We start from the raw sequence: 27,602 nt of genomic DNA on the forward strand, positions 1-27,602 counted from the left end.
TGAACATATGCTTTCCAACTAAATCAAAATAGTTTTAAAAAAATTAAAAAAGACCCCACACCTTCCAATGACATCCCCACACATTTCAGAATTACCTAACCATCCCTTATACCCAAACAAGTCCTTGATACACACGAAAGAGTCCATGGGTCCGAAGCAGAGAGAAGACTATGGTCACGGACATTGTACAGTGAATGGCTTGGCGACCAATGACAAAACAGTCTGCTAGTTAGAATGTTAGAAATTCTCACAGCGATGTCATCATTTATATACATAAAGCTCGTCAATAAAAATATGTTGGGGACATCGGTACATTTAACAGGTGCTTCAAATATTGCAGGGAGAAAACCTGATAGCGCAGCAGAGCAGAGTTCACCCAAATAAAATTATACTTTTTAAAATGTATTTTTTACCCCGAAAGCAGGTCTATGGATAACGGGATTCTAGGTAAACGAACCCAAAGCTTGGATTGTACTCCGTCCTTGTCCAGACAGCTTATACTATCATGGGGGGGGGGGGGGGGGGGGGGTAATTTGGGTGAACTGTCCCTTTAAAAGGTTGGGGGTAGGTGTACGGTCACCTTGAAGGACAAACTGCAGTGCTGGTGTTTCCAGGAGTAATGGAGTTGTATCACCACCTTCGTAACAGGTGGTCATTGTTGTGTGGTATATATCACACACCACAATAATATGGCAGGTGGTCAGTGCATGGCCATCACCAGGCACACACCGTCTGGGCTGAGATCAACCATCATCTACTGGAGAGTGGAAGGTGAGCACTAACTAACTTTATTAAAAACATTCCAAGGAAATCTCATAAAATCTCTCTCAAGTATATAAAAAGGAGTACCATTTCCTGATGGACCACTAAAAGAGGAGGAACAAGTAAAGATGAGAAATGGCACCACCTTGTGCTTGGAAAATGTTTACAAATAGTTTTCAACATGCAACAAAGCCATCTGTTATACCACACAACGGCCCTCCACCAAACTGAAGAGGTGGAGGGCCAACAGGACATGTCAGACAGCAATCAATCACTTGATTGAATTTTCATTTAAGATGACAAAACGGAAAAGGAGAGAAAGTCAAAAATCACTATTAAGGAGGTGTTGCGGTCACAACAGACTGACGGTACCAGTTAAACTCATTGCACTTCAACACACAGTCAGACAAGACATATTGTAGTACCACTATGGCAGTCATCTCAAAGCCCTCAGGACCAGCAAAGATACGCATAAAGCCCTCTGCATATCATGCCCGTCATCGACGTGGATATCTCAGTATATGATTGAAGTAAACCATCATAAACAGGATTATAGAACGAAAATTTAAAAAAAAACTTGACCCATTACCAACCATGGTCTCTACGGCTTCCTGAACACTCCAGGCATCACACAATGATATTCTTCTCACTCTGTGGTGTGATTGGTACAAACCAACCCTGAGGGCTGGGAAGGATGAGTCAGAGCTCGAACCGAGAGGCTGGAGTGATGTGTTGAGTTGTTGAACTGGTTGAGCTACACTTCTGAGGGGGAAAATCCCAGAGACAGACAGAGAGAGGGAGAGACATGTTTTCTGTGTGTATTGAGACAACATACAGGGCAGTCAGAGGAGAGAGAGAGAGACATGTTCTGTGTATGTATAGAGACAACAGACAGGGCAGTCAGAGGAGAGAGAGAGAGAGAGAGAGAGAGACATGTTCTGTGTATGTATCGAGACAACAGACAGTGCAGTCAGAGGAGAGAGACATGTTCTGTGTATGTATTGAGGCAACAGACGGGGCAGTCAGAGGAGAGAGAGAGACATGTTCTGTGTATGTATTGAGGCAACAGACGGGGCAGTCAGAGGAGAGAGAGAGAGAGACATGTTCTGTGTATGTATCGAGACAACAGACGGGGCAGTCAGAGGAGAGAGAGAGAGAGAGATGTTCTGTGTATGTATTGAGGCAACAGACGGGGCAGTCAGAGGAGAGAGAGAGAGAGACATGTTCTGTGTATGTATCGAGACAACAGAAGGGGCAGTCAGAGGAGAGAGAGAGAGAGAGATGTTCTGTGTATGTATTGAGGCAACAGACGGGGCAGTCAGAGGAGAGAGAGAGACATGTTCTGTGTATGTATTGAGGCAACAGACGGGGCAGTCAGAGGAGAGAGAGAGACATGTTCTGTGTATGTATTGAGGCAACAGACGGGGCAGTCAGAGGAGAGAGAGAGAGACATGTTCTGTGTATGTATTGAGGCAACAGACGGGGCAGTCAGAGGAGAGAGAGAGACATGTTCTGTGTATGTATTGAGGCAACAGACGGGGCAGTCAGAGGAGAGAGAGAGACATGTTCTGTGTATGTATTGAGGCAACAGACGGGGCAGTCAGAGGAGAGAGAGAGACATGTTCTGTGTATGTATTGAGGCAACAGACGGGGCAGTCAGAGGAGAGAGAGAGACATGTTCTGTGTATGTATTGAGGCAACAGACGGGGCAGTCAGAGGAGAGAGAGAGACATGTTCTGTGTATGTATTGAGGCAACAGACGGGGCAGTCAGAGGAGAGAGAGAGAGACATGTTCTGTGTATGTATTGAGGCAACAGACGGGGCAGTCAGAGGAGAGAGAGAGACATGTTCTGTGTATGTATTGAGGCAACAGACGGGGCAGTCAGAGGAGAGAGAGAGACATGTTCTGTGTATGTATTGAGGCAACAGACGGGGCAGTCAGAGGAGAGAGAGAGACATGTTCTGTGTATGTATTGAGGCAACAGACGGGGCAGTCAGAGGAGAGAGAGAGACATGTTCTGTGTATGTATTGAGGCAACAGACGGGGCAGTCCACGGATCTAAGAGATGTTCTCTATGTTGTGCTGAGGGGGTCATTGGTAGAGAAGGTAATTCTTGAGAGAGGCTGGTAGAGGCAGACCATGGATCTCACTCAGTCGTTCTCTTCCCAGAGCTACCCTCACGGAGCGCCGACACAGGTCCATCAGAGGGAGAGGCTCAGCTGGGGAGGGAAGAGAGATATTTAGAGTACAGCACAGCAAAATAGAACATTTTAGTTTAACTTAAATAGAGAGCGAGACAGAGCAGTCACACCCCTCAACTTTTTCCACATTTTGTTGTCTCACAGCCTGCATTTAAAATGGGTTTAATTTAAATTATTTTGTCACTGGCCTGCCTATAGATAACACCCCATAATGTCAAAGTGGAATTATTTTTCTGAAATGTTTACAAATGAATTAAAAATGAAAAGCTGAAATGTCTTGACTCAATAAGTATTCAACCCCTTTGTTATGGCCTAAATAAGTTCAGGTTCAAGTTCAGCAAGAACTTTGCTTGACAAGTCACAAGCTTCATGGACTTGGACTCGCTGTGTGCAATAATGAAATATCCCTTTGAGCATTGTGAAGTTATTAATTACACTTTGATGGTGTATCAATACACCCAGTCACTACAAACATACAGGCGTCCTTCCTAACTCAGTTGCCGGAGAGGAAGGAAACTTCTCAGGGATTTTCACCATGATACCAATGGTGATTTTAAAACAGTTACAAAGTTTAATGGCTGTGATAGAGGAGAAAACTGAGGATGGATCAACAACATTGTAGTTACTCCTCAATATTAACCTAATTGACAGAGTGAAAAGGAAGCCTGTACAGAATACAAATATTCCAAAACATGCATCCTGTTTGCAACAAGGCACTAAAGTAAAACTGCAAAAAATGTGGCAAAGCAATAAACTTTTTCTTGATTACAAAGTGTATTACTTATTTCAAGCATAGTTTTAATGTCACATGCACAAGTACAGTGGTGGTTGCATCATGTTATGGGTATGCTTGTAATCGTTAAGGACTGGGGAGTTTTTTTCTAAATTTTTTGGATAAAAATAAATAAATGGAACTAAGCACAGGCAAAATCCTAGAGGAAAACCTGGTTCAGTCTGTTTTCCACCAGATACTGGGAGATTAATTCACCCTTCAGCAGGAATAAAGCATAGGCTACTTCGCAAGAGAAGAGCAAAATAACCCACTAAGCTACAAAACATGCTAGTTAAAATGTTCTGATAACACTGTTAGATTACCTAGACTAAAGATTATTATCGTCGTGAACAAACCTCAATTTGGCTAACATTTTCCCAGCCTAATTATAACTAAATATATATATATATATATATATATATATACACTTTTTTTAAACAGAGAGTCTGTGAAAACAATCGGATTGATTGAGGAGTCCACAAGCTTGTCACATAGTAGCGCGATAACACTGTCTCAATCGTAGCGGTGCTGAAATTATAGTTCACAGCTATTAATTTAATAAAATATTTAAAATGGTTAGATGACTTTGGGGAGTTTCAGTAAGCAACAATATGATAAATGCCTTCAAAAATGCCATTAGCCTACTTTTAATTCCAATATTTTCTTAATTCAGTGATATTTATTTCCACAGTAATGATTGTTCCATCCAGTAGTGGTTGAGAAATAGTGCATGTGGGAAGTGATGGGACATGAACTGCCACAAGGCCGGTAACAGATTAATAACTTCTAATGTGATATTGTACCCCCTAGCCCTTTCTTTGTGTGCGCGCATTATATATATATATATATAGCTAAAAAAAAATAAGGGAACACTAAAATAACACATCCTAGATCTGAATGAATTAAATATACTTTTTTCTTTACATAGTTGAATGTGCTGACAACAAAATAACCCAAAAAATGATCAATGGAAATCAAATTTATCAACCCATGGAGGTCTGGATTTGGAGTCACACTCAAAATTAAAGTGGAAAACCACACTACAGGCTGATCCAACTTTGATGTAATGTCCTTAAAACAAGTCAAAATGAGGCTCAGTAGTGTGTGTGGCCTCCACGTGCCTGTATGACCTCCCTACAACGCCTGGGCATGCTCCTGATGAGGTGGCGGATGGTCTCCTGAGGGATCTCCTCCCAGACCTGGACTAAAGCATCCACCAACTCCTGGACAGTCTCTGGTGCAACGTGGCGTTGGTGGATGGAGCGAGACATGATGTCCCAGATGTGCTCAATTGGATTCAGGTATGGGAAACGGGCGGGCCAGTCCATAGCATCAATGCCTTCCTCTTGCAGGAACTGCTGACACACTCCAGCCACATGAGGTCTAGCATTGTCTTGCATTAGGAGGAACCCAGGGCCAACCACACCAGCATATGGTCTCACAAGGGGTCTGAGGATCTCACCTCGGTAACTAATGGCAGTCAGGCTACCTCTGGCGAGCACATGGAGGGCTGTGCGGCCCCCCAAAGAAATGCCACCCCACACAATGACTGACCCACAGCCAAACCGGTCATGCTGGAGGATGTTGCAGGCAGCAGAACATTCTCCACGGCGTCTCCAGACTCTGTCACATGAAAACAGGTTCACACTGAGCACATCTGTGAAGAGCACAGGGCACCAGTGGCGAATTTGCCAATCTTGGTGTTCTCTGGCAAATGCCAAACGTCCTGCACGGTGTTGGGCTGTAAGCACAACCCCCACCTGTGGACGTCGGGCCCTCATACCACCCTCATGGAGTCTGTTTCTGACCGTTTGAGCAGACACATGGACATTTGTGGCCTGCTGGTGGTCATTTTGCAGGGCTCTGGCAGTGCTCCTCCTGCTCCTCCTTGCACAAAGGCAGAGGTAGTGGTCCTGCTGCTGAGTTGTTGCCCTCCTACGGCCTCCTCCACGTCTCCTGATGTACTGGCCTGTCTCCTGGTAGCGCCTCCATAATCTGGACACTACGCTGACAGACACAGCAAACCTTTTTGCCACAGCTTGCATTGATGTGCCATCCTGGATGAGCTGCACTACCTGAGCTACTTGTGTGGGTTGTAGACTCCGTCTCATGCTACCACTAGAGTGAAAGCACCGCCAGCATTCAAAAGTGACCAAAACATCAGCCAGGAAGCATAGGAACTGAGAAGTGGTCTGTGGTCACCACCTGCAGAACCACTCTTTTATTGGGGGTGTCTTGCTAATTTCCTATACATTTCCACCTGTTGTCTATTCCATTTGCACAACAGCATTTGAAATGTATTGTCAATCAGTGTTGCTTCCTAAGTGGACAGTTTGATTTCACAGAAGTGTGATTGACTTGGAGTTACATTGTGTTGTTTAAGTGTTCCCTTTATTTATTGAGCAGTATATATATATATATATATAAATATCTCACGTATGTATGTATGTATGTATGTATGTATGTATGTATGTATGTATGTACGTATGTACGTATGTACGTATGTACGTATGTATGTACGTATGTACGTATGTATGTACGTATGTATGTATGTATGTATGTATGTATGTATGTACGTATGTACGTATGTACGTATGTACGTATGTACGTATGTATGTACGTATGTACGTATGTATGTACGTATGTACGTATGTACGTACGTATGTACGTATGTACGTATGTACGTATGTACGTATGTACGTACATATGTATGTATGTATGTATGTATGTACGTATGTACGTATGTATGTATGTATGTATGTACGTATGTATGTATGTACGTATGTATGTACGTATGTATGTACGTACGTATGTATGTATGTATGTACGTATGTATGTATGTACGTATGTACGTATGTATGCATGTATATATAATCATTCTATTTCCATGATTCCAACAGTTCACCCAAGTGTTTTATTCTAAATCACAAGTCAAATCGCAATTGCAACATTTGGTAAAAAATAAAAGCTTAGATAATTGTTTGCCCATATCGTACAGGCCAAGTGGCAGTGTGGAAATGATCTCAACTGAAATCAAGAAAATGGCTGAAAATGGTTTTTGGTTGAATAGAACAGTATAAACCAATCAGAATGGAGGAAGACCCATTGACCTAGTGTGTGTTGCCTCCCTAGGGTCAAGCACTAGCCATGAAGCAAACTTAGAACTTACATTGTTCAAAAACAAAACACTAAAAATAGAAATACATTTTTAAAAAGAAAGTGAAAAATAGTGTAATATATTTATTTTGGCAATATCGCCCAGCCCCAACTATTTTCATATCGTTACAACACATGGCCATAATATAAACATTTTTTATTATTTAAAAACTTTTCAGTATAATGTAACGATTAACTTAAGGTAATGTTTACTATTCATTTCTGATTGCCAAAGCAAGTGAAACAAACAATATAAGCATGTTTCCCATGCCACAAAAAAAAGCCCTTTGGAAGGAGAGAGAGAGAGAGCGAGAACGTCAAGCTCCCCACTGTTTCAAACACCATCATTAAGTTTGCTGACAACACAACGGTGGTAGGTAGGCCTGATCACCGACAATGATGAGACAGCCTATAGGGAGGAGGTCAGAGACCTGGCAGTGTGTTGCCAGGCCAACAACCTCTCCCTCAACGATGAGACAGCCTATAGGGAGGTGGTCAGAGACCTGGCAGTGTGTTGCCAGGACAACAACCTCTCCCTCAACGATGAGACAGCCTATAGGGAGGAGGTCAGAGACCTGGCAGTGTGGTGCCAGGACAACAACCTCTCCCTCAACGATGAGACAGCCTATAGGGAGGAGGTCAGAGACCTGGCAGTGTGTTGCCAGGACAACAACCTCTCCCTCAACTTGATGAAGACAACGGGGCTGATCGTGGACTACAGGAAAAGGAGGACCGAGCCACGTCCCCATTCTCATCAACGGGGCTGAAGTGGAGCGGATCGAGAGCTTCAAGTTCCTCGGTGTCCACATCACCAACAAACTATCATGGTCCAAACACACCAAGACAGTCATGAAGAGGGCACAACAAAGGCCTATTCCCCCTCAGGAGACCAGTTGCATCACCGCCTGTTATGGCATCCGTAAGGCTCTACAGAGGGTAGTGCGTACAGCCCAGTACATCACTGGGGCCAAGCTTCCTGCCATCCAGAACCTCTATAATCAGAGGGTAGTGCGTACAGCCCAGTACATCACTGGAGCTCTCTGCCATCCAGGACCTGTATACTAGGCAGTGTCAGAGGAAGGCCCTCAAAAGATTGTTGGAGACTTTCTGCTACTGCACAGCAAGCGGTACCGGAGTGCCAAGTCGAGGTCCAAAAGGCTCCTTATTAACAGCTTCAACCCCCCAAGCCAGAATACCCCTGAACAGCTAATCAAATGGTCACCTGGACTGTTTACATCGACCGACCCCCTTTGTTTTTACACTACTGCTACTCAATGTTTATTATCTATGCATAGCCACTTTACCCCGACCTACAATTACCTGGATCCCAGCACATTGACTCGGTACTGGTACCCCCTGTACATAGCCACATTGTTACTTTAGTTTATTTACAAAATATTTTCTTACGAAGTACATGGGTTGGTTGACACACCCTTGGACAAATAACATTTGATTAGATTCTTGCTGCAGAATGAGACGTTCTAGAATAGAGAAGGACTTGGGGTCAGAGTTCATCATGGTCAGATCACATGCCGAGAGGGAAAAAGAAACTCCAGGTTGCCCGTTTGAATACTCCTTCCTTAAATGGCTTTTCACATAAATTGGTGAAAGCAATGCAAATGGAAAAGCTGGCTTAAGGCGCCTGCATACCAGGCTCGGTTTACTCGCAGACCTCAGCTAGGTGGACGACGGTGCCTCTCGCACACTCCCTTAAAAAAGACCTTCGCTTGGAAAATGAGAAGAAAGAAGGCAGTAATATTACTGTTTGTCTCACTGCAGCAACATAGCCAGTATAAACTTCCTCAAAATAGTCAATTAATTACAAATTTCTCGATGACGTTTTTTTTTTTTTGCAGAGATCTTAGGTTGCATTATTTTACATCTAAGATGTTTGATGCAAATTATTTCACTTGACAAATATTACACTACAACTAGTCGTCGTCTCATTGACAAACACTTGGTTGAAGAATCGCATCCATAGTCGACTCCTACTAGTACTACTATTGACCAATCACAGATGAAGGGGCGTCGACTTCGGTTACCGAACTTCAACTTGCCTCAAGTAAAGAATGTGTGCGAACAGCCAAAAAAAAAAAAAACTACCAAACACCAAAACGTCACCAAAACATCAGTCATAATATAAAATGCAACATGTAAAGTGTTGGTCCCATGTTTCATAAGCTGAAATAAAAGTTCCCTGAAATGTTCTATACGCACAAAAAAGATTTTCTCTTAAATGTTGTGCACTAATTTGTTTACATCCCAGTTACTAAGCATTTTTCCTTTGCCAAGGGAATCTATCCACCTGACAGGTGCGGCATATCAAGAAGCTGATTAAAAAGCATGGTCGTTACATACATGCACCTTGTAACACAACACAATGCCACAGATGTCTCAAGTTTTGAGGGAGCGTGTAATTGGCATGCTGAATGCAGGAATGTCCACCAGAGCTGTTGTCAGAGAATTTAATGTTCATTTCTCTACCATAAGCAGCTTCCAACGTCATTTAAGAGAATTTGGCAGTACGTTCAACCAGCCTCACAACCTTCAGGCCACGTGTAACTACATCAGCCCAGGACTGCCACATCCAGCTTCTTCACCTGCGGGATCGTCTGAGACCAGCCACCGGGACAGCTGATGAAACTAAGGAGTATTTATGTCTGTAACAAAGCCCCTTTGTGGGGAAAAAACAAGACATTCTGACTGGATGGGCCTGGCTTCCCAGTGGATGGGCATGGCTCCCAAGTGGGTGGGCCTATGCCCTCCCAGGCCCACACATGGATGCGCCTCTGCCCAGTCATGTGAAATGTATAGATTTGGGCCTAATAAAATGTATTTCAAATGGACGGATTTCCTTATATGAACTGTAACTCAGTAAAAATCATTGAGATTGTTGCATGTTACGTTGCTGTTCAGTGTGCGTTGGACCTGGGAAACATACAGGTTTTACAGGATACTATTCTAGTTGTCAGATCAATAACTTGAAGGGACTATTCTCTTGACACTCCTTACTACAGAAAATACTACCCAGACCTAGATCAAAGTGATCAACAGGTTTGTGAAATGTATACAGTTGTTGTATCTGGGGCATAGAGAGATAAAAATAAAGATTTAATCACAATGCCAATGGCACATTATCAGGTTGTGCCCAACTGGCTTACATAGTAGTTGTAATCAGTGGCTCTAGCCTGGTCCCAGATCTGTTTAGGCTGGCTTGCTGAATTGGCAGGCTAAAGTTTGGGAAAACAGTACAAATAGATCTGGGACCAGGCTAGCCTAACAGTGTTATCTGTAGATGCCTCTAACTTGATCCCAGATCGATTTTTGCCATTTATCATAGAAGTAGGCAAGACAACACTATCAGATCTGGGACCAGGCTAGCCTAACTGAAGTCTGTTCTAGCTTGGTTCCAGATCTGTTTGTTTTGTCTTGCCAACTCCTTTACATTAACAGTGACCATAGGAACTGGCAAGAGAGAACAAAGGTCTGGGTCCAGGCTACAAATCCTCAGTTCTCTGGTGTAACCTTGATGTGCAGTAAAACGGGGTCGACCTTTGCAATGTACTGTTACACCCAAGTCCATTACATCACCAAGTTCTACTCAAAACTGTGGTCTAAAGTAGTGCACCACTACTACAGAGTCCCATTGGCCCTGGTCTAAAGTAGTGCACCACTACTACAGAGTCCCATTGGCCCTGGTCTAAAGTAGTGCACCACTACTACAGAGTCCCATTGGCCCTGGTCTAAAGTAGTGCACCACTACTACAGAGTCCCATTGGCCCTGGTCTAAAGTAGTGCACCACTACTACAGAGTCCCATTGGCCCTGGTCTAAAGTAGTGCACCACTACTACAGAGTCCCATTGGCCCTGGTCTAAAGTAGTGCACCACTACTACAGAGTCCCATTGGCCCTGGTCTAAAGTAGTGCACCACTACTACAGAGTCCCATTGGCCCTGGTCTAAAGTAGTGCACCACTACTACAGAGTCCCATTGGCCCTGGTCTAAAGTAGTGCACCACTACTACAGAGTCCCATTGGCCCTGGTCTAAAGTAGTGCACCACTACTACAGAGTCCCATTGGCCCTGGTCTAAAGTAGTGCACCACTACTACAGAGTCCCATTGGCCCTGGTCTAAAGTAGTGCACCACTACTACAGAGTCCCATTGGCCCTGGTCTAAAGTAGTGCACCACTACTACAGAGTCCCATTGGCCCTGGTCTAAAGTAGTGCACCACTACTACAGAGTCCCATTGGCCCTGGTCTAAAGTAGTGCACCACTACTACAGAGTCCCATTGGCCCTGGTCTAAAGTAGTGCACCACTACTACAGAGTCCCATTGGCCCTGGTCTAAAGTAGTGCACCACTACTACAGAGTCCTATTGGCCCTGGTCTAAAGTAGTGCACCACTACTACAGAGTCCTATTGGCCCTGGTCTAAAGTAGTGCACCACTACTACAGAGTCCTATTGGCCCTGGTCTAAAGTAGTGCACCACTACTACAGAGTCCTATTGGCCCTGGTCTAAAGTAGTGCACCACTACTACAGAGTCCTATTGGCCCTGGTCTAAAGTAGTGCACCACTACTACAGAGTCCTATTGGCCCTGGTCTAAAGTAGTGGACTACTACTACAGAGTCCTATTGGCCCTGGTCTAAAGTAGTGCACTACTACTACTACTACTACAACAGAGTCCTATTGGTCCTGGTCTAAAGTAGTGCACCACTACTACAGAGTCCTATTGGCCCTGGTCTAAAGTAGTGCACCACTACTACAGAGTCCTATTGGCCCTGGTCTAAAGTAGTGCACCACTACTACAGAGTCCTATTGGCCCTGGTCTAAAGTAGTGCACCACTACTACAGAGTCCTATTGGCCCTGGTCTAAAGTAGTGCACCACTACTACAGAGTCCTATTGGCCCTGGTCTAAAGTAGTGCACCACTACTACAGAGTCCTATTGGCCCTGGTCTAAAGTAGTGCACCACTACTACAGAGTCCTATTGGCCCTGGTCTAAAGTAGTGCACCACTACTACAGAGTCCTATTGGCCCTGGTCTAAAGTAGTGCACCACTACTACAGAGTCCTATTGGCCCTGGTCTAAAGTAGTGCACCACTACTACAGAGTCCTATTGGCCCTGGTCAAAAGTAGTGCACCACTACTACAGAGTCCTATTGGCCCTGGTCTAAAGTAGTGCACTATGTAGGGAATAGAGTGCCATTTGGGATGTAATTAACTTGGGTGTGTTATGTTCAAAGGTTGACCTCATTAAAAACATCATTAAAAACATGAACGCAACACCAAGGCAACACCAGAGAAGCCTGATCTCAGATCTGTTTGTGTTCTCTTGGTCAATTCCAATGGTCCACTGTTAAATATATAGTAGTTGGCGACTAAACTGTTACGACTAAGATCTTCTCAGCAAAAAAAAGAAACGTTTAAAAAAAATCAATTACAGATTTCTTGACATATATATATATATATATATACGATACATTTTAGAGTTTTTTTTAACAACATGTCAAATGCAGCCCTGAAATTGTGTCTTTGACCTAGTTCTGAATCACATCCGTCTGTACAACCCAATGTCTAGCTCCTAAAGCTCCCTAGGAGGAAGCATTTACAACCAGGGTGGGAAATGAACACCCCGTCACCAGCCAAATGAGGGTAGATTTTGGCATTAGCGGGTAAGATGTCTATTTCACCAGCCACGTTGGCGGGTGATCACACAGAACAGTTTTTAATCCACCCCCCTCCCCAATCCAAAGCCCAAATGTAGAAGTTGGTTGAATTGACCTGAAAGGCTAGTGAAATGTGACATTATCCTGGTGGTGATTGGCTTAGTTACATCGTTTTGTTCACACGCTAGGTTGTTCTTCAATATTAGTTTGAGTTTGCTGGAACGGACTGCTGCAAACGTAGACAGAGATTCTCATCTCTGATAGACAGACACATGTGGCTGCTGGGTAGCCTAGTGGTTAGAGTGTAGAGGAGGCAGGTAGCCTAGTGGTTAGAGTGTAGAGGTGGCAGGTAGCCTAGTGGTTAGAGTGTAGAGGTGGCAGGTAGCCTAGTGGTTAGAGTGTAGAGGTGGCAGGTAGCCTAGTGGTTAGAGTGTAGAGGTGGCAGGTAGCCTAGTGGTTAGAGTGTAGAGGAGGCAGGTAGCCTAGTGGTTAGAGTGTAGAGGAGGCAGGTAGCCTAGTGGTTAGAGTCTAGAGGCGGCAGGGTAGCCTAGTGGTTAGAGTGTAGAGGAGGCAGGTAGCCTAGTGGTTAGAGCGTTGGACTAGTAACCGGAAGGTTGCAAGTTCAAACCCCGAGCTGACAAGGTACAAATCTGTCGTCCTGCCCCTGAACAGGCAGTTAACCCACTGTTCCTAGGCCGTCATTGAAAATAAGAATTTGTTCTTAACTGACTTGCCGAGTTAAATAAAGGTCAAATAAAAATATTAAACAATAATATGTGCTGTTAACTTAAAAGGGTCAGGTGAACACGTTTGTCTCACCTAATGACTCATATTTGGGGGTACATTGAGCATGGAACACACCCCAAAAAACTGTGTCATTTAAATAATTAAAAACACTCAATTATATTGCGATCCTACATTTATTTGTGTTCCTAAATATGAACTTATGTACACTGTACTAATGTCAGTGTTTGAGCCCTGAACTAATAATAAATCAACCGTATCACTCAGTATTTTGGAACTTAGTTGATTGTTGATGTTCAGTTGTACAACCGTTTATCAGTTTGACTATTGTATCAAAATTACTTATTTTAACTAATGATTTAAAACTCAGGTCATGAAGGTAATTGAGCAATACATTCTGTATTACTAGTTAGAAGTTTCTTGTTTTTAAAAACATTAAAGAATGCTCATTCAGTTATTTTTTGTCTAATATTTTTCTGGTAAAAAAAAAAAAAGTGTCTGGTAGATTCTCTCATTTTACCTGCCATTGATTGGTGGAGTTACATTTGCCAGATTCCAACCAATGTCCAGACAGACACTGTTGCTATAGTTCCCGAGGAGGAAGTATTACGTGATAGCTAGGAACACGTGCAGTAGCACTCATCTTTTCAACTGGAACATATAGAAGTGAGATAGCTAGAGCCAACATGATTCCTTATCCTAATGCATGTCAGAGAGGCATGTTTGTTCTACATAGAATATTTCTATGCGTTCCAAAGAACCCAAGACAACAGCTGGCTGTGAGACAAGCCTATAGTAGATTCCTATGGCGTTTAGAAAAAAAAGAAAAGAGTCTCAAATCATATCCCAGACCCAAGCCAACTCTGAACAATTACAGTTTAGAAAATATATTATAGGCCAGGGCACTCCAACCCTGTTCATGAAAAGCTACATTCCTGTAGGGTTTAACTCCAACCCTGTTCATGAAAAGCTAGTTTGAGCTCCAATCCTAATCTAGTCCACCTCATTCTCATTATTAACTGGATGATTAACTGAATCAGGTTAGTTACAACTGGGGCTGGAGTGAACCTATAGGAGGGTAGCTCAGCAGGAACAGGGCTGGAGTGAACCTACAGGAGGGTAGCTGACCAGGAACAGGGTTGGAGTTTAAACCTACAGAAGGGTAGCTGACCAGGAACAGCAGGAACAAGGTTGGAGTTTAAACCTACAGGAGGGTAGCTCTCCAGGAACAGGGTTGGAGTTTAAACCTACAGTAGGGTAACTGACGAGGAACAGGGTTGGAGTTTAAACCTACAGTAGGGTAGCTGACGAGGAACAAGGTTGGAGTTTAAACCTACAGGAGGGTAGCTGACCAGGAATAAGGTTGGAGTTTAAACCTACAGAAGGGTAGCTGACCAGGAACAGCAGGAACAAGGTTAGAGTTTAAACCTACAGGAGGGTAGCTGACCAGGAACAAGGTTGAAGTTTAAACCTACTGGAGGGTAGCTGACCAGGAACAGGGTTGGAGTGTAAACCTACAGGAGGGTAGCTGACCAGGAACAGGGTTGGAGTTTAAACCTACTGGAGGGTAGCTGACCAGGAACAGGGTTGGAGTGTAAACCTACAGGAGGGTAGATCTCCAGGAACAGGGTTGGAGAGCCCTGGTGTGAACCTACAGGAGGGTAGCTTTCCAGTGACAGGGTTTGGAGAGCCCTGGTGTGAACCTACAGGAGGGTATCTCTCCAGGAACAGGGTTGGAGTTTAAACCTACAAGGAGGGTAAGCTGACGAGGAACAGGGTTGGAGAGCTCTGTTATAGGCACTACTTACGATCGAGTCCATTGATGTAGCGGATTCGTATTTCACAGTGCCCCCACACAGCACTGACGACAGGGTACAGCTTCCTCCCCTTGAGTCCCCTGAAAGCCACCCCTAAGTATTGTCCGTCCACAATATAGCTCAGAGTCCCCTCGTCCATGTCCAACACTACCAGGAATGAATCGGGGACTATAAACGTCTCATCCGGCTCCAGGAACGCAGGGTACATCTTACTGGGCTGATTCTTTCCATCGTGGTGAAGTCTATTCCGTCCCAGGTCCCAGCCCCAGGACTCGTGGTTATTACCCACCAGGGTCGTGTAGCCTACGGAATGAAGCGGCGCCTCTCCCGTCGCCACGCCGACGATGGCGTGCGTGCCCCGCTGTCTCATGGCCCAGCTGATCTCCCAGATGTGTAGCCCCCGGGTGTAGCCGATACAGGCCCGGATGGCATCTGTGCTCTGAGCAACGGGGTGCCGATGGAAGACCAGTTTGTTGTCGTCCTTGACGAAGATGTTGAGCGATCGGTCGTTGTTGTTCCACGAGTGCTGCATCTGGACCTCCTGTCCAGCAGGGGGCATGTCCAGCAGCAGATCCAGCCTGGAGGGCTTGTTATGGTCCAGAGCTGCCAGCTCCAGAGGCCTGAATGCCGGGTCCCTCATGTCAATAGTCTTTATGCCTCCAGGAACACTCTGCCCCATACTCCTTTGTGAAGTTAGAGCGCCCACAGAGCACTCCTCCTTCTGTCGAGTGCTCCTCTTCCCCCCCCCCCTTCAAAACAAAGAAGAAACAAAAAAAGGGGGTGAGCAAAGTAGTTTGTTTTCGGTTTCCCCCTCCTCACCACCTCTACAGCCTGCTTCTGTCACAGCCAATCAGGAGGCTAGGATTGGTGCCCTGTCACTGGTTGCCAGGTAACAGGATCAGGCCAGGTCTTGGTTCAAGCCCACCTGGGAAGAAATAGGAGGAGAAGAGAGAGGAGGAAGGAGAGATGGATGAGGAGGAGAAGAGCCAGTAGGAAGGGAAGATGGATGAGAAGAGGTCGAACACAAATCATTACACCAACAACTTACATTGACTTCCTATTCCCCTATTACTATAATGTGTGGTTCAGTAAGGGCCTGGTGCAAGTAAGGTTAGCAAGGTTGTGGGTTCAATTCCCACATGCAGGAATCACAGACAAAATGTATGCACTCAATGTATTGTAAATCACTCTGGATAAAAAGCATCTGCTAAGTGGGGCAAAAAAGTATTTAGTCAGCCACCAATTGTGCAAGTTCTCCCACTTAAAAAGTTGAGGTCTGTAATTTTCATCATAGGTACACTTCAACTATGACAGACAAAATGAGAAAAGTGATTTTCTGGATTTTTTTATGAATTTATTTGCAAATTATGGTGGAAAATGCCTTGCGAAAGTATTCGGCCCCCTTGAACTTTGCGACCTTTTGCCACATTTCAGGCTTCAAACATAAAGATATAAAACTGTATTTTTTGTGAAGAATCAACAACAAGTGGGACATAATCATGAAGTGGAACGACATTTATTGGATATTTCAAACTTTTTTAACAAATCAAAAACTGAAAAATTGGGCGTGCAAAATTATTCAGCCCCTTTACTTTCAGTGCAGCAAACTCTCTCCAGAAGTTCAGTGAGGATCTCTGAATGATCCAATGTTGACCTAAATGACTAATGATGATAAATACAATCCACCTGTGTGTAATCAAGTCTCCGTATAAATGCACCTGCACTGTGATAGTCTCAGAGGTCCGTTAAAAGTGCAAAGAGCATCATGAAGAACAAGGAACACACCAGGCATGTCCGAGATACTGTTGTGAAGAAGTTTAAAGCCGGATTTGGATACAAAAAGATTTCCCAAGCTTTAAACATCCCACTGTGCAAGCGATAATATTGAAATGGAAGGAGTATCAGACCACTGCAAATCTACCAAGACCTGGCCGTCCCTCTAAACTTTCAGCTCATAAAAGGAGAAGAATGATCAGAGATGCAGCCAAGAGGCCCATGATCACTCTGGATGAACTGCAGAGATCTACAGCTGAGGTGGGAGACTCCGTCCATAGGACAACAATCAGTCGTATATTGCACAAATCTGGCCATTATGGAAGAGTGGCAAGAAGAAAGCCATTTCTTAAAGATATCCATAAAAAGTGTCGTTTAAAGTTTGCCACAAGCCACCTGGGAGACACACCAAACATGTGGAAGAAGGTGCTCGCTCTGGTCAGATGAAACCAAAATTGAACTTTTTGACAACAATGCAAAATGTTATGTTTGGTGTAAAAGCAACACAGCTCATCACCCTGAACACACCATCCCCACTGTCAAACATGGTGGTGGCAGCATCATGGTTTGGGCCTGCTTTTCTTCAGCAGGGACAGGGAAGATGGTTAAAATTGATGGGAAGATGGATGGAGCCAAATACAGGACCATTCTGGAAGAAAACCTGATGGAGTCTGCAAAAGACCTGAGACTGGGACGGAGATTTGTCTTCCAACAAGACAATGATCCAAAACATAAAGCAAAATCTACAATGGAATGGTTCAAAAATAAACATATCCAGGTGTTAGAATGGCCAAGTCAAAGTCCAGACCTGAATCCAATCGAGAATCTGTGGAAAGAACTGAAAACTGCTGTTCACAAATGCTCTCCATCCAACCTCACTGAGCTCGAGCTGTTTTGCAAGGAGGAATGGGAAAACATTTCAGTCTCTCGATGCGCAAAACTGATAGAGACATACCCCAAGCGACTTACAGCTGTAATCGCAGCAAAAGGTGGCGCTACAAAGTATTAACTTAAGGGGGCTGAATAATTTTGCGCGCCCAATTTTTCAGTTTTTGATTTGTTAAAAAAGTTTGAAATATCCAATAAATGTCGTTCCACTTCATGATTGTGTCCCACTTGTTGTTGATTCTTCACAAAAAAAATACAGTTTTCTATCTTTATGTTTGAAGCCTGAAATGTGGCAAAAGGTCGCAAAGTTCAAGGGGGCCGAATACTTTCGCAAGGCACTGTATTTGGTCACCTACAAACAAGCAAGATTTCTGGCTCTCACAGACCTGTAACTTCTTCTTTAAGAGGCTCCTCTGTCCCCCACTCGTTACCTGTATTAATGGCACCTGTTTGAACTTGTTATCAGTATAAAAGACACCTGTCCACAACTTCAAACAGTCACACTCCAAACTCCACTATGGCCAAGACCAAAGAGCTGTCAAAGGACACCAGAAACAAAATTGTAGCCCTGCACCAGGCTGGGAAGACTGAATCTGAAATAGGTAAGCAGCTTGGTTTGAAGAAATCAACTGTGGGAGCAATTATTAGGAAATGGAAGACATACAAGACCACTGATAATCTCTCTCGATCTGGGGCTCCACGCAAGATCTCACCCCGTGGGGTCAAAATGATCACAAGAACGGTGAGCAAAAATCCCAGAACAACACGGGGGGACCTAGTGAATGACCTGCAGAGAGCTGGGACCAAAGTAACAAAGCCTACCATCAGTAACACACTACGCCGCCAGGGACTCAAATCCTGCAGTGCCAGACGTGTCCCCCTGCTTAAGCCAGTACATGTCCAGGCCCGTCTGAAGTTTGCTAGAGAGCATTTGGATGATCCAGAAGAAGATTGGGAGAATGTCATATGGTCAGATGAAACCAAAATATAACTTTTTGGTAAAAACTCAACTTGTCGTGTTTGGAGGACAAAGAATGCTGAGTTGCATCCAAAGAACACCATACCTACTGTGAAGCATGGGGGTGGAAACATCATGTTTTGGGGCTGTTTTTCTGCAAAGGGACCAGGACGACTGATCCGTGTAAAGGAAAGAATGAATGGGGCCATGTATCGTGAGATTTTGAGTGAAAACCTCCTTCCATCAGCAAGGGCATTGAAGATGAAACGTGGCTGGGTCTTTCAGCATGACAATGATCCCAAACACACCGCCCAGGCAATGAAGGAGTGGCTTCGTAAGAAGCATTTCAAGGTCCTGGAGTGGCCTAGCCAGTTTCCAGATCACAACCCCATAGAAAATCTTTGGAGGGAGTTGAAAGTCCGTGTTACCCAGCAACAGCCCCAAAACGTCACAGCTCTAGAGGAGATCTGCATGGAGGAATGGGCCAAAATACCAGCAACAGTGTGTGAAAACCTTGTGAAGACTTACAGAAAACATTTGACCTCTGTTATATACCCTTTGTTGGCAATGACAAATATTGAGGAACTTTTGTTATTGACCAAATACTTATTTTCCACCATAATTTGCAAATAAATTCATTAAAAATCCTACAATGTGATTTTCTAGATTTTTTTTTCTCATTGTCTGTCATAGTTGAAGTGTACCTATGATGAAAATTACAGACCTCTCTCATCTTTTTAAGTGGGAGAACTTGCACAATTGATGGCTGACTAAATACTTTTTTGCCCCACTGTATATGAGATTAGTATTTTAAAACTGCCTCAGCTCAGCTCTTTAACCCACAGCTGCTGGCTAATCAACTGACTATGGCTGGTTATATATGTGCAACTGACCCTTAAACACTATAAGAGGTCAGAGGCTTTGATGTTAATATTATACTGTGTCCAATCACTGGAACACACTACAACATTACGAAATCATTTTGTCTTCAGAATATTTGAAATATTCCATGAAATGACTCCAAGAAGATTGGGGGCAACACCACCCATTGCTGAAAGACCCCCCCCCCCCAGAAAGTCTTATTATGCCTAAATAACAGCGCATAAAAATACAACTTTGAGCTCACTGGGATGATGAGAGGGTTGATTAGCTGAATTCAATTTCATGTTTTTCACAGCTAAAATTACTATCAGAATGACACTCGCAAAAATAACTGACAGTCTTCTACAAGGACTAACTAACTGTTACTAGGTCACTGGGGTAGTCTGGTTTGGGTGTGTAAACCAAATGTGGTTTCACATAAAGAAAATTTTTGGGGAAAAAAAACAAACACAAGAGCATAATTTGCAACTGGGAGACCCTGCTACCGACCGTGGAAAGGGCCCTGCTACCGACCGTGGAAAGGGCCCTGCTACCGACCGTGGAAAGGGCCCTGCTACCGACCGTGGAAAGGGCCCTGCTACGACCGTGGAAAGGGCCCTGCTACCGACCGTGGAAAGGGCCCTGCTACCGACCGTGGAAAGGGCCCTGCTACCGACCGTGGAAAGGGCCCTGCTACCGACCGTGGAAAGGGCCCTGCTACCGACCGTGGAAAGGGCCCTGCTACCGACCGTGGAAAGGGCCCTGCTACCGACCGTGGAAAGGGCCCTGCTACCGACCGTGGAAAGGGCCCTGCTACCGACCGTGGAAAGGGCCCTGCTACCGACCGTGGAAAGGGCCCTGCTACCGACCGTGGAAAGGGCCCTGCTACCGACCGTGGAAAGGGCCCTGCTACCGACCGTGGAAAGGGCCCTGCTACCGACCGTGGAAAGGGCCCTGCTACCCGACCGTGGAAAGGGCCCTGCTACCGACCGTGGAAAGGGCCCTGCTACCGACCGTGGAAAGGGCCCTGCTACCGACCGTGGAAAGGGGCCCTGCTACCGACCGTGGAAAGGGCCCTGCTACCGACCGTGGAAAGGGCCCTGCTACCGACCGTGGAAAGGGCCCTGCTACCGACCGTGGAAAGGGCCCTGCTACCGACCGTGGAAAGGGCCCTGCTACCGACCGTGGAAAGGGCCCTGCTACCGACCGTGGAAAGGGCCCTGCTACCGACCGTGGAAAGGGCCCTGCTACCGACCGTGGAAAGGGCCCTGCTACCGACCGTGGAAAGGGCCCTGCTACCGACCGTGGAAAGGAAGACTGTGACACTACTAGGAAATATACAGATTACTTCCATCTCTGCTGTTCAGCCAAAATAAAATAAAATGACCACAATTTCCAAAAATAGGAAATAAGGAGGGCAGAAAGACATTTCTTATGATACAGTTGTCTGGTCAGGGGATAGTAGGAAAAATATTCATACTGCTTCTGGCTTAAACATATAACACACGCTGTTACAGTCTGGTTTTCCAGGGCAAGAAATCACAAGGCTACTGGTCTGGCTACACTGTGAATGCAGTGACCAGCTACAAGACAGAGTTACAGAACACAGAGTCTCAGTCCCAAAAGGCACCATATTCCCTCCACAGTGCACCAAAAGGCACCATATTCCCTTCACAGTGCACCAAAAGGCACCATATTCCCTTCACAGTGCACCAAAAGGCACCATATTCCCTTCATAGTGCACCACATTCCCTCCACAGTGCACCATATTCCCCCCACAGTGCACCATATTCCCCCCACAGTGCACCAAAAGGCACCATATTCCCTCCACAGTGCACCAAAAGGCACCGTATTCCCTCCACAGTGCACCAAAAGGCACCGTATTCCCTCCACAGTGCACCAAAAGGCACCGTATTCCCTCCACAGTGCACCAAAAGGAACCACATTCCCTTCACAGTGCACCACATTCCCTTCACAGTGCACCAAAAGGCACCATATTCCCTTCACAGTGCACCAAAAGACACCATATTCCCTCCACAGTGCACCAAAAGACACCATATTCCCTCCACAGTGCACCAAAAGGCACCCTATTCCCTCCAGTGCACCAAAAGGCACCCTATTCCCTCCACAGTGCACCAAAAGGCACCCTATTCCCTCCACAGTGCACCAAAAGGCACCCTATTCCCTTCACAGTACACCAAAAGGCACCCTATTCCCTTCATAGTGCACCAAAAGACACCATATTCCCTTCATAGTGCACCAAAAGACACCATATCCCCTTCATAGTGCACCAAAAGACACCATATTCCCTTCATAGTGCACCAAGACACCATATTCCCTTCACAGTGCACCAAAAGGCACCATATTCCCTTCACAGTGCACCATATTCCATTCATAGTGCACCATATTCCATTCATAGTGCAGTACTTGCCCTGCTTACTGGACAGACCTACAAATCAACACCAAAGACTTGGCACCAAACACAAGATGAGAACCTGATTCACTGTAGCTTGGTCCCAGACCCATCTGTGATGTTTTGAATCAATTTCAAATGAAATACTTTTAGGAGAAATTTGCCTGGTAACATACAGCAGCTCCTACGTGCGTTTGTGCTGTGCGGCCCAGATCTGGTTTTGCCAATTTCTTGCCCCACTCAAATGTTGCAATCTTATGTAACGGCTGGTGTAGCTTGGCGCATTGCTTGGAACATTGTATTGCACCAAATGACAGCTTAAATCAATGGTTCAATTCAAATTTAAAATGTGTGTTTATTGTCGTCATGTGTTCCACATTGTCTAATAGGATGTCACGTGAACAAAATGATCCACTTCACTGGCTCGGCTCTGGTGTCACTGCCGATCATCAGCATGTCTGATCAATTCTATCTGTATTCTGTCCATGTTGCTTGGGGACAAGCATACAACCAGGGAACTAAAGACAGACAGGGAACTGTGGTATCACACAGCCAGGGAACTAAAGACAGACAGGGAACTAAAGACAGCCAGGGAACTAAAGACAGCCAGGGAACTAAAGACAGCCAGGGAACTAAAGACAGCCAGGGAACTAAAGACAGCCAGGGAACTAAAGACAGCCAGGGAACTGTGGTAACAGACAGCCAGGGAACTGTGGTAACAGACAGCCAGGGAACTAAAGACAGCCAGGGAACTAAAGACAGCCAGGGAACTAAAGACAGCCAGGGAACTAAAGACAGCCAGGGAACTAAAGACAGCCAGGGAACTAAAGACAGCCAGGGAACTAAAGACAGCCAGGGAACTAAAGACAGCCAGGGAACTAAAGACAGCCAGGGAACTAAAGACAGCCAGGGAACTAAAGACAGCCAGGGAACTAAAGACAGCCAGGGAACTAAAGACAGCCAGGGAACTAAAGACAGACAGGGAACTAAAGACAGACAGGGAACTGTGGTAACAGACAGCCAGGGAACTAAAGACAGCCAGGGAACTGTGGTAACAGACAGCGAGGGAAATAAAGACAGCCAGGGAACTAAAGACAGCCAGGGAACTAAAGACAGCCAGGGAACTAAAGACAGCCAGGGAACTAAAGACAGCCAGGGAACTAAAGACAGCCAGGGAACTAAAGACAGCCAGGGAACTAAAGACAGCCAGGGAACTAAAGACAGCCAGGGAACTAAAGACAGACAGGGAACTAAAGACAGACAGGGAACTAAAGACAGACAGGGAACTAAAGACAGACAGGGAACTGTGGTAACAGACAGCCAGGGAACTAAAGACAGACAGGGAACTGTGGTAACAGACAGCCAGGGAACTAAAGCAACCAGGGAACTGTGGTAACAGACAGCCAGGGAACTAAAGACAGCCAGGGAACTGTGGTAACAGACAGACAACCAGGGAACTAAAGACAACCAGGGTACTAAAGACAGACAGGGAACTGTGGTAACAGACAGACAACCAGGGAACTAAAGACAACCAGGGTACTAAAGACAACCAGGGTACTAAAGACAGACAGGGAACTAAAGACAGACAGGGAACTGTGGTAACAGACAGCCAGGGAACTAAAGACAGCCAGGGAACTAAAGACAGCCAGGGAACTAAAGACAGCCAGGGAACTAAAGACAGCCAGGGAACTAAAGACAGCCAGGGAACTAAAGACAGCCAGGGAACTAAAGACAGCCAGGGAACTGTGGTAACAGGAACTAAACCGTGCTAGCTGCTGCTGAGAAGGGAAAGGTTAGGCCCCACTAATTGAATTGTAGACAAGAGTTCATTGAGAAGCATTTTGGCTCTTTTTCTAATACAAGTAAACAACCATTTAAAATGGGGCATGTCTCCTCAATGATGGCCAGACAGAGGGGAAGAATACCCCAGCAGCGGGTGGCCACTCTCTGGGACTACTTCCCAAATGGCACCCTATGCCCTACATAGTGCCCTACTTTTGACCAGTACCCTATAGACCTTAGTCAAAAGTAGTGCACTAAATAGGGAACAGGGTATCATTTGGGATCACCGCCTGATGTAAACAATCGTCCTTCTCAAAGCCCGTCCAGCCTTCAGGGCCTCAGTCCACGGGAGAATGAAACATGTTAATTTGCACATGCTTTGTGCTAGAGACTTTGGCTTTTGACTCAAATATCACCCTAGTCCCTATCTAGTGCACTACTTTTGATAGGGCTCTGGTCAAAAGTAGTGCACTATGTAGGGAATAGGGTGTCATTTGGGGCTCAAATTTAACCATTCATTCCCCACTTTCTCAGAAGAACCACCACTGTTGTGGTGACTGAATTTTATACCACACGCTTCACAGGCTATAGGTAATAGCAGAAATAGATTACATTTAAAATGATTAGCATATAGTGATGGTAACTAATGCCCCCTTTCCCAAGGACGCTTGCTGAACATTTGCCTGAGATACAACACTATGGTGCAGCACATTGGGTGCTCGTATCCGTCCCTATTCATATACACTTGAAATGAATGTGAGGGAAGGTGGACGAGTAGAGAGGCTGGCGAGTTCGGTCCTGTCGCTGATTGTCTTGGGGGGTTTCCAGGCCCCTGGGTTAGTAAGGAGCTGATTGAGATGCAGAGGGGACTCTAAAGGATTTAGCTGAGCCAAGGGAACACTTGGTCTCTTGTGTTGACAAAGTCTACATTTAGGCTGAATACTACCTGAACTTCTTTTGTGTCAAATTAAGATTTAGTTTAGGTGTGTAGGTCGCCAGCGATCATAACGTCCCGGGTTCTGGTCTTGCGGTTGAAGTGTAGACGCTACAGTACTACAAACAGAGGACTATCACCAATGACCTAATCAAGACGCCTCTCCAATAACAGGATCTAGCTAGCCTGGTAACAGACCTGATATATCTCCGATAACAGGATCTAGCTAGCCTGGTAACAGACCTGATATATCTCCAATAACAGGATCTAGCTAGCCTGGTAACAGACCTGATACATCTCCGATAACAGGATCTAGCTAGCCAGGTAACAGACCTGATACATCTCCGATAACAGGATCTAGCTAGCCTGGTAACAGACCTGATACATCTCCGATAACAGGATCTAGCTAGCCTGGTAACAGACCTGATACATCTCCAATAACAGCATCTAGCTAGCCTGGTAACAGACCTGATACATCTCCGATAACAGGATCTAGCTAGCCAGGTAACAGACCTGATACATCTCCAATAACAGGATGTAGCTAGCCTGGTAACAGACCTGATACATCTCCGATAACAGGATCTAGCTAACCTGGTACTATAGATCTGTTTTGGACCTAAATGCGACAGACACCGTTGGTTATGATATGCCAGTAGGCAAAAACATTTTTTTAAATCAGCATAGCACACAAAGACATTTGTTTGAATGACATTTAACAAGTCTATCGTATTGCTAGAATCAAATCAAATTTTATTTGTCAAATACACATGGATGGTCAAGGATTCCCGAGGTTACTGCTTTTCTAAACCTACCACAACTCAGGGCAGCTGATGACACGAGTTAGTCATTACCTGACCTATATAGCAAGGTATCTAGCCTAATCCCTAACACACAGAACATACACCCGGCAGGAAGTCAGCTACGACCACTGGACTGGCCCACTAGCGAGGTATCTAGCCTAATCCCTAACACACAGAACATACACCCAGCAGGAAGTCAGCTACGACCACTGGACTGGCCCAATAGCAAGGTATCTAGCCTAATCCCTAACACACATAACATACACCCAGCAGGAAGTCAGCTACGACCACTGGACTGGCCCACTAGCAAGGTATCTAGCCTAATCCCTAACACACAGAACATACACCCAGCAGGAAGTCAGCTACGACCACTGGACTGGCCCACTAGCAAGGTATCTAGCCTAATCCCTAACACACAGAACATACACCCAGCAGGAAGTCAGCTACGACCACTGGAGTGGCCCACTAGCAAGGTATCTAGCCTAATCCCTAACACACAGAACATACACCCCGGCAGGAAGTCAGCTACGACCACTGGACTGGCCCACTAGCAAGGTATCTAGCCTAATCCCTAACACACAGAACATACACCCCGGCAGGAAGTCAGCTACGACCACTGGACTGGCCCACTAGCAAGGAATCTAGCCTAATCCCTAACACACAGAACATACACCCCGGCAGGAAGTCAGCTACGACCACTGGACTGGTCCACTAGCAAGGTATCTAGCCTAATCCCTAACACACAGAACATACACCCCGGCAGGAAGTCAGCTACGACCACTGGACTGACCCACTAGCAAGGTATCTAGCCTAATCCCTAACACACAGAACATACACCCAGCAGGAAGTCAGCTACGACCACTGGACTGGCCCACTAGCAAGGTATCTAGCCTAATCCCTAACACTCAGAACATACACCCCGGCAGGAAGTCAGCTACGACCACTGGACTGGCCCACTAGCAAGGTGAAGAAGGTACGGTTACTTTGTATCCTTAACACAGGAAGCGTGTTCCTACTCATAATCATTTAGAGAAGTGCGGGTGTGGCGGCAAAGAGACTGATGAGATAGATTCCCTCGTTGAAAATAAATAAATACAATTCTGACTTCGTGTCATTTAAATATGATAAATTAACCAAGCTATATCCTTATTCATGACATATTGATTTGCGTCTAAAAACCCATGAATAGTCAATTATTCAGACAGGAAAGCCAAAGTAAAAGCCGAAACAAAAGATCTACAACAACAAAAAACACACACGAACGAAATAAAACTCACCTTGGCTTGGCAACTTCTTGTTTTCAACCAATAAAACCTACAGAGAGGATTGGAAAAGCGAGTTTTTTTTCTCCAATTTAAACACAATACCCAAGCTATTGCATTGCTGTTCGTTCTATCCTCTCCAATCCTTCCACCTCTTTCCCATTTTGGGTTGGACATGAATTAGGTAAAACGATGGCTGCCCTAACGTGTACTATCCAGTCACGTGGTCCAATAGATCCCAGCAGGGGCGAATTCATTACGCCGTTTCTGTTGCGAAACGCTTCTTACACGGAAGCAAACGGGACAAAACGGGGAGGGACCTACCTGAATTCGTTCAATAAAAACTCTGTGCACTAATGAATACACTCCTATATATAAGCGCTTCCCGACAGAGCGACTCCGCCATATAAATGTTTTTCTGTTTATGTGACTGTTTATTACAGCAAGGCCCTGAGATGGCTTGTGCTGTGGGAAACATTTGGTCAGGGACTGTTCAGTTATGCACCAGACTCAACATTGACGTTTTTTCTTTCATTTGACAACCCTGAGGAGTCACTGGACTGTGACAAGGACATACAAAGGTAAAACTATAGGCTCAATAGGGCCTTCATAACTAACCCTGTTCGATCAACAGTTTATGTGAGGTTTTTGTGACGATTACACTTTTCACAGAGATGCCACTTACTCTATATCCCACAGACTGTTTAAAGTTCCCGCACAGTCATCCTATCCTAAGTAAAAATAGCATTTGAATGACCAAAACATCACTCATAACATTTTTACACTATTAAAATGCTCAGAATTGAAG

The 27,602-nt window shown here is 45.1% G+C and overlaps 1 protein-coding gene across 2 annotated transcripts; it reads right to left on the minus strand.

Annotated features, from left to right (window-relative positions):
• Positions 1-27,026, minus strand: LOC109869409 (SPRY domain-containing SOCS box protein 1). Of its 2 annotated transcripts, none has more exons than XM_031803970.1 (3): positions 26,810-27,026; positions 15,115-15,872; positions 1-2,982 (listed from the first exon to the last, which is right to left on the minus strand). In XM_031803970.1, exons 2-3 carry the CDS (start codon positions 15,800-15,802, stop codon positions 2,855-2,857), a joined length of 816 nt encoding a protein of 271 aa, XP_031659830.1. In that variant the 5' UTR covers positions 15,803-15,872; positions 26,810-27,026; the 3' UTR covers positions 1-2,854. The 2 variants fall into 2 exon arrangements, with proteins under 2 accessions (XP_031659830.1, XP_031659829.1); XM_031803969.1 differs by having other exon boundaries at positions 15,115-16,048.
• Between the last annotated feature and the right edge of the window lie 576 nt (positions 27,027-27,602).

The sequence above is a fragment of the Oncorhynchus kisutch genome, linkage group LG24, assembly GCF_002021735.2.
Source record: "Oncorhynchus kisutch isolate 150728-3 linkage group LG24, Okis_V2, whole genome shotgun sequence".
In the NCBI taxonomy this organism is placed as follows: Eukaryota; Metazoa; Chordata; class Actinopteri; order Salmoniformes; family Salmonidae; genus Oncorhynchus; species Oncorhynchus kisutch.

What these genes read in the sequence shown, in the direction of transcription:
- LOC109869409 (XM_031803970.1), bottom strand. Translation starts at nt 15,802, where the DNA reads ATGGGGCAGAGTGTTCCTGGAGGCATAAAGACTATTGACATGAGGGAC. An exon ending in CTACATCAATGGACTCGATC is followed by an intron (nt 2,983 to 15,114) that starts GTAAGTAGTGCC and finishes TTCCCTCCCCAG; the next exon opens with CTGAGCCTCTCCCTCTGATG.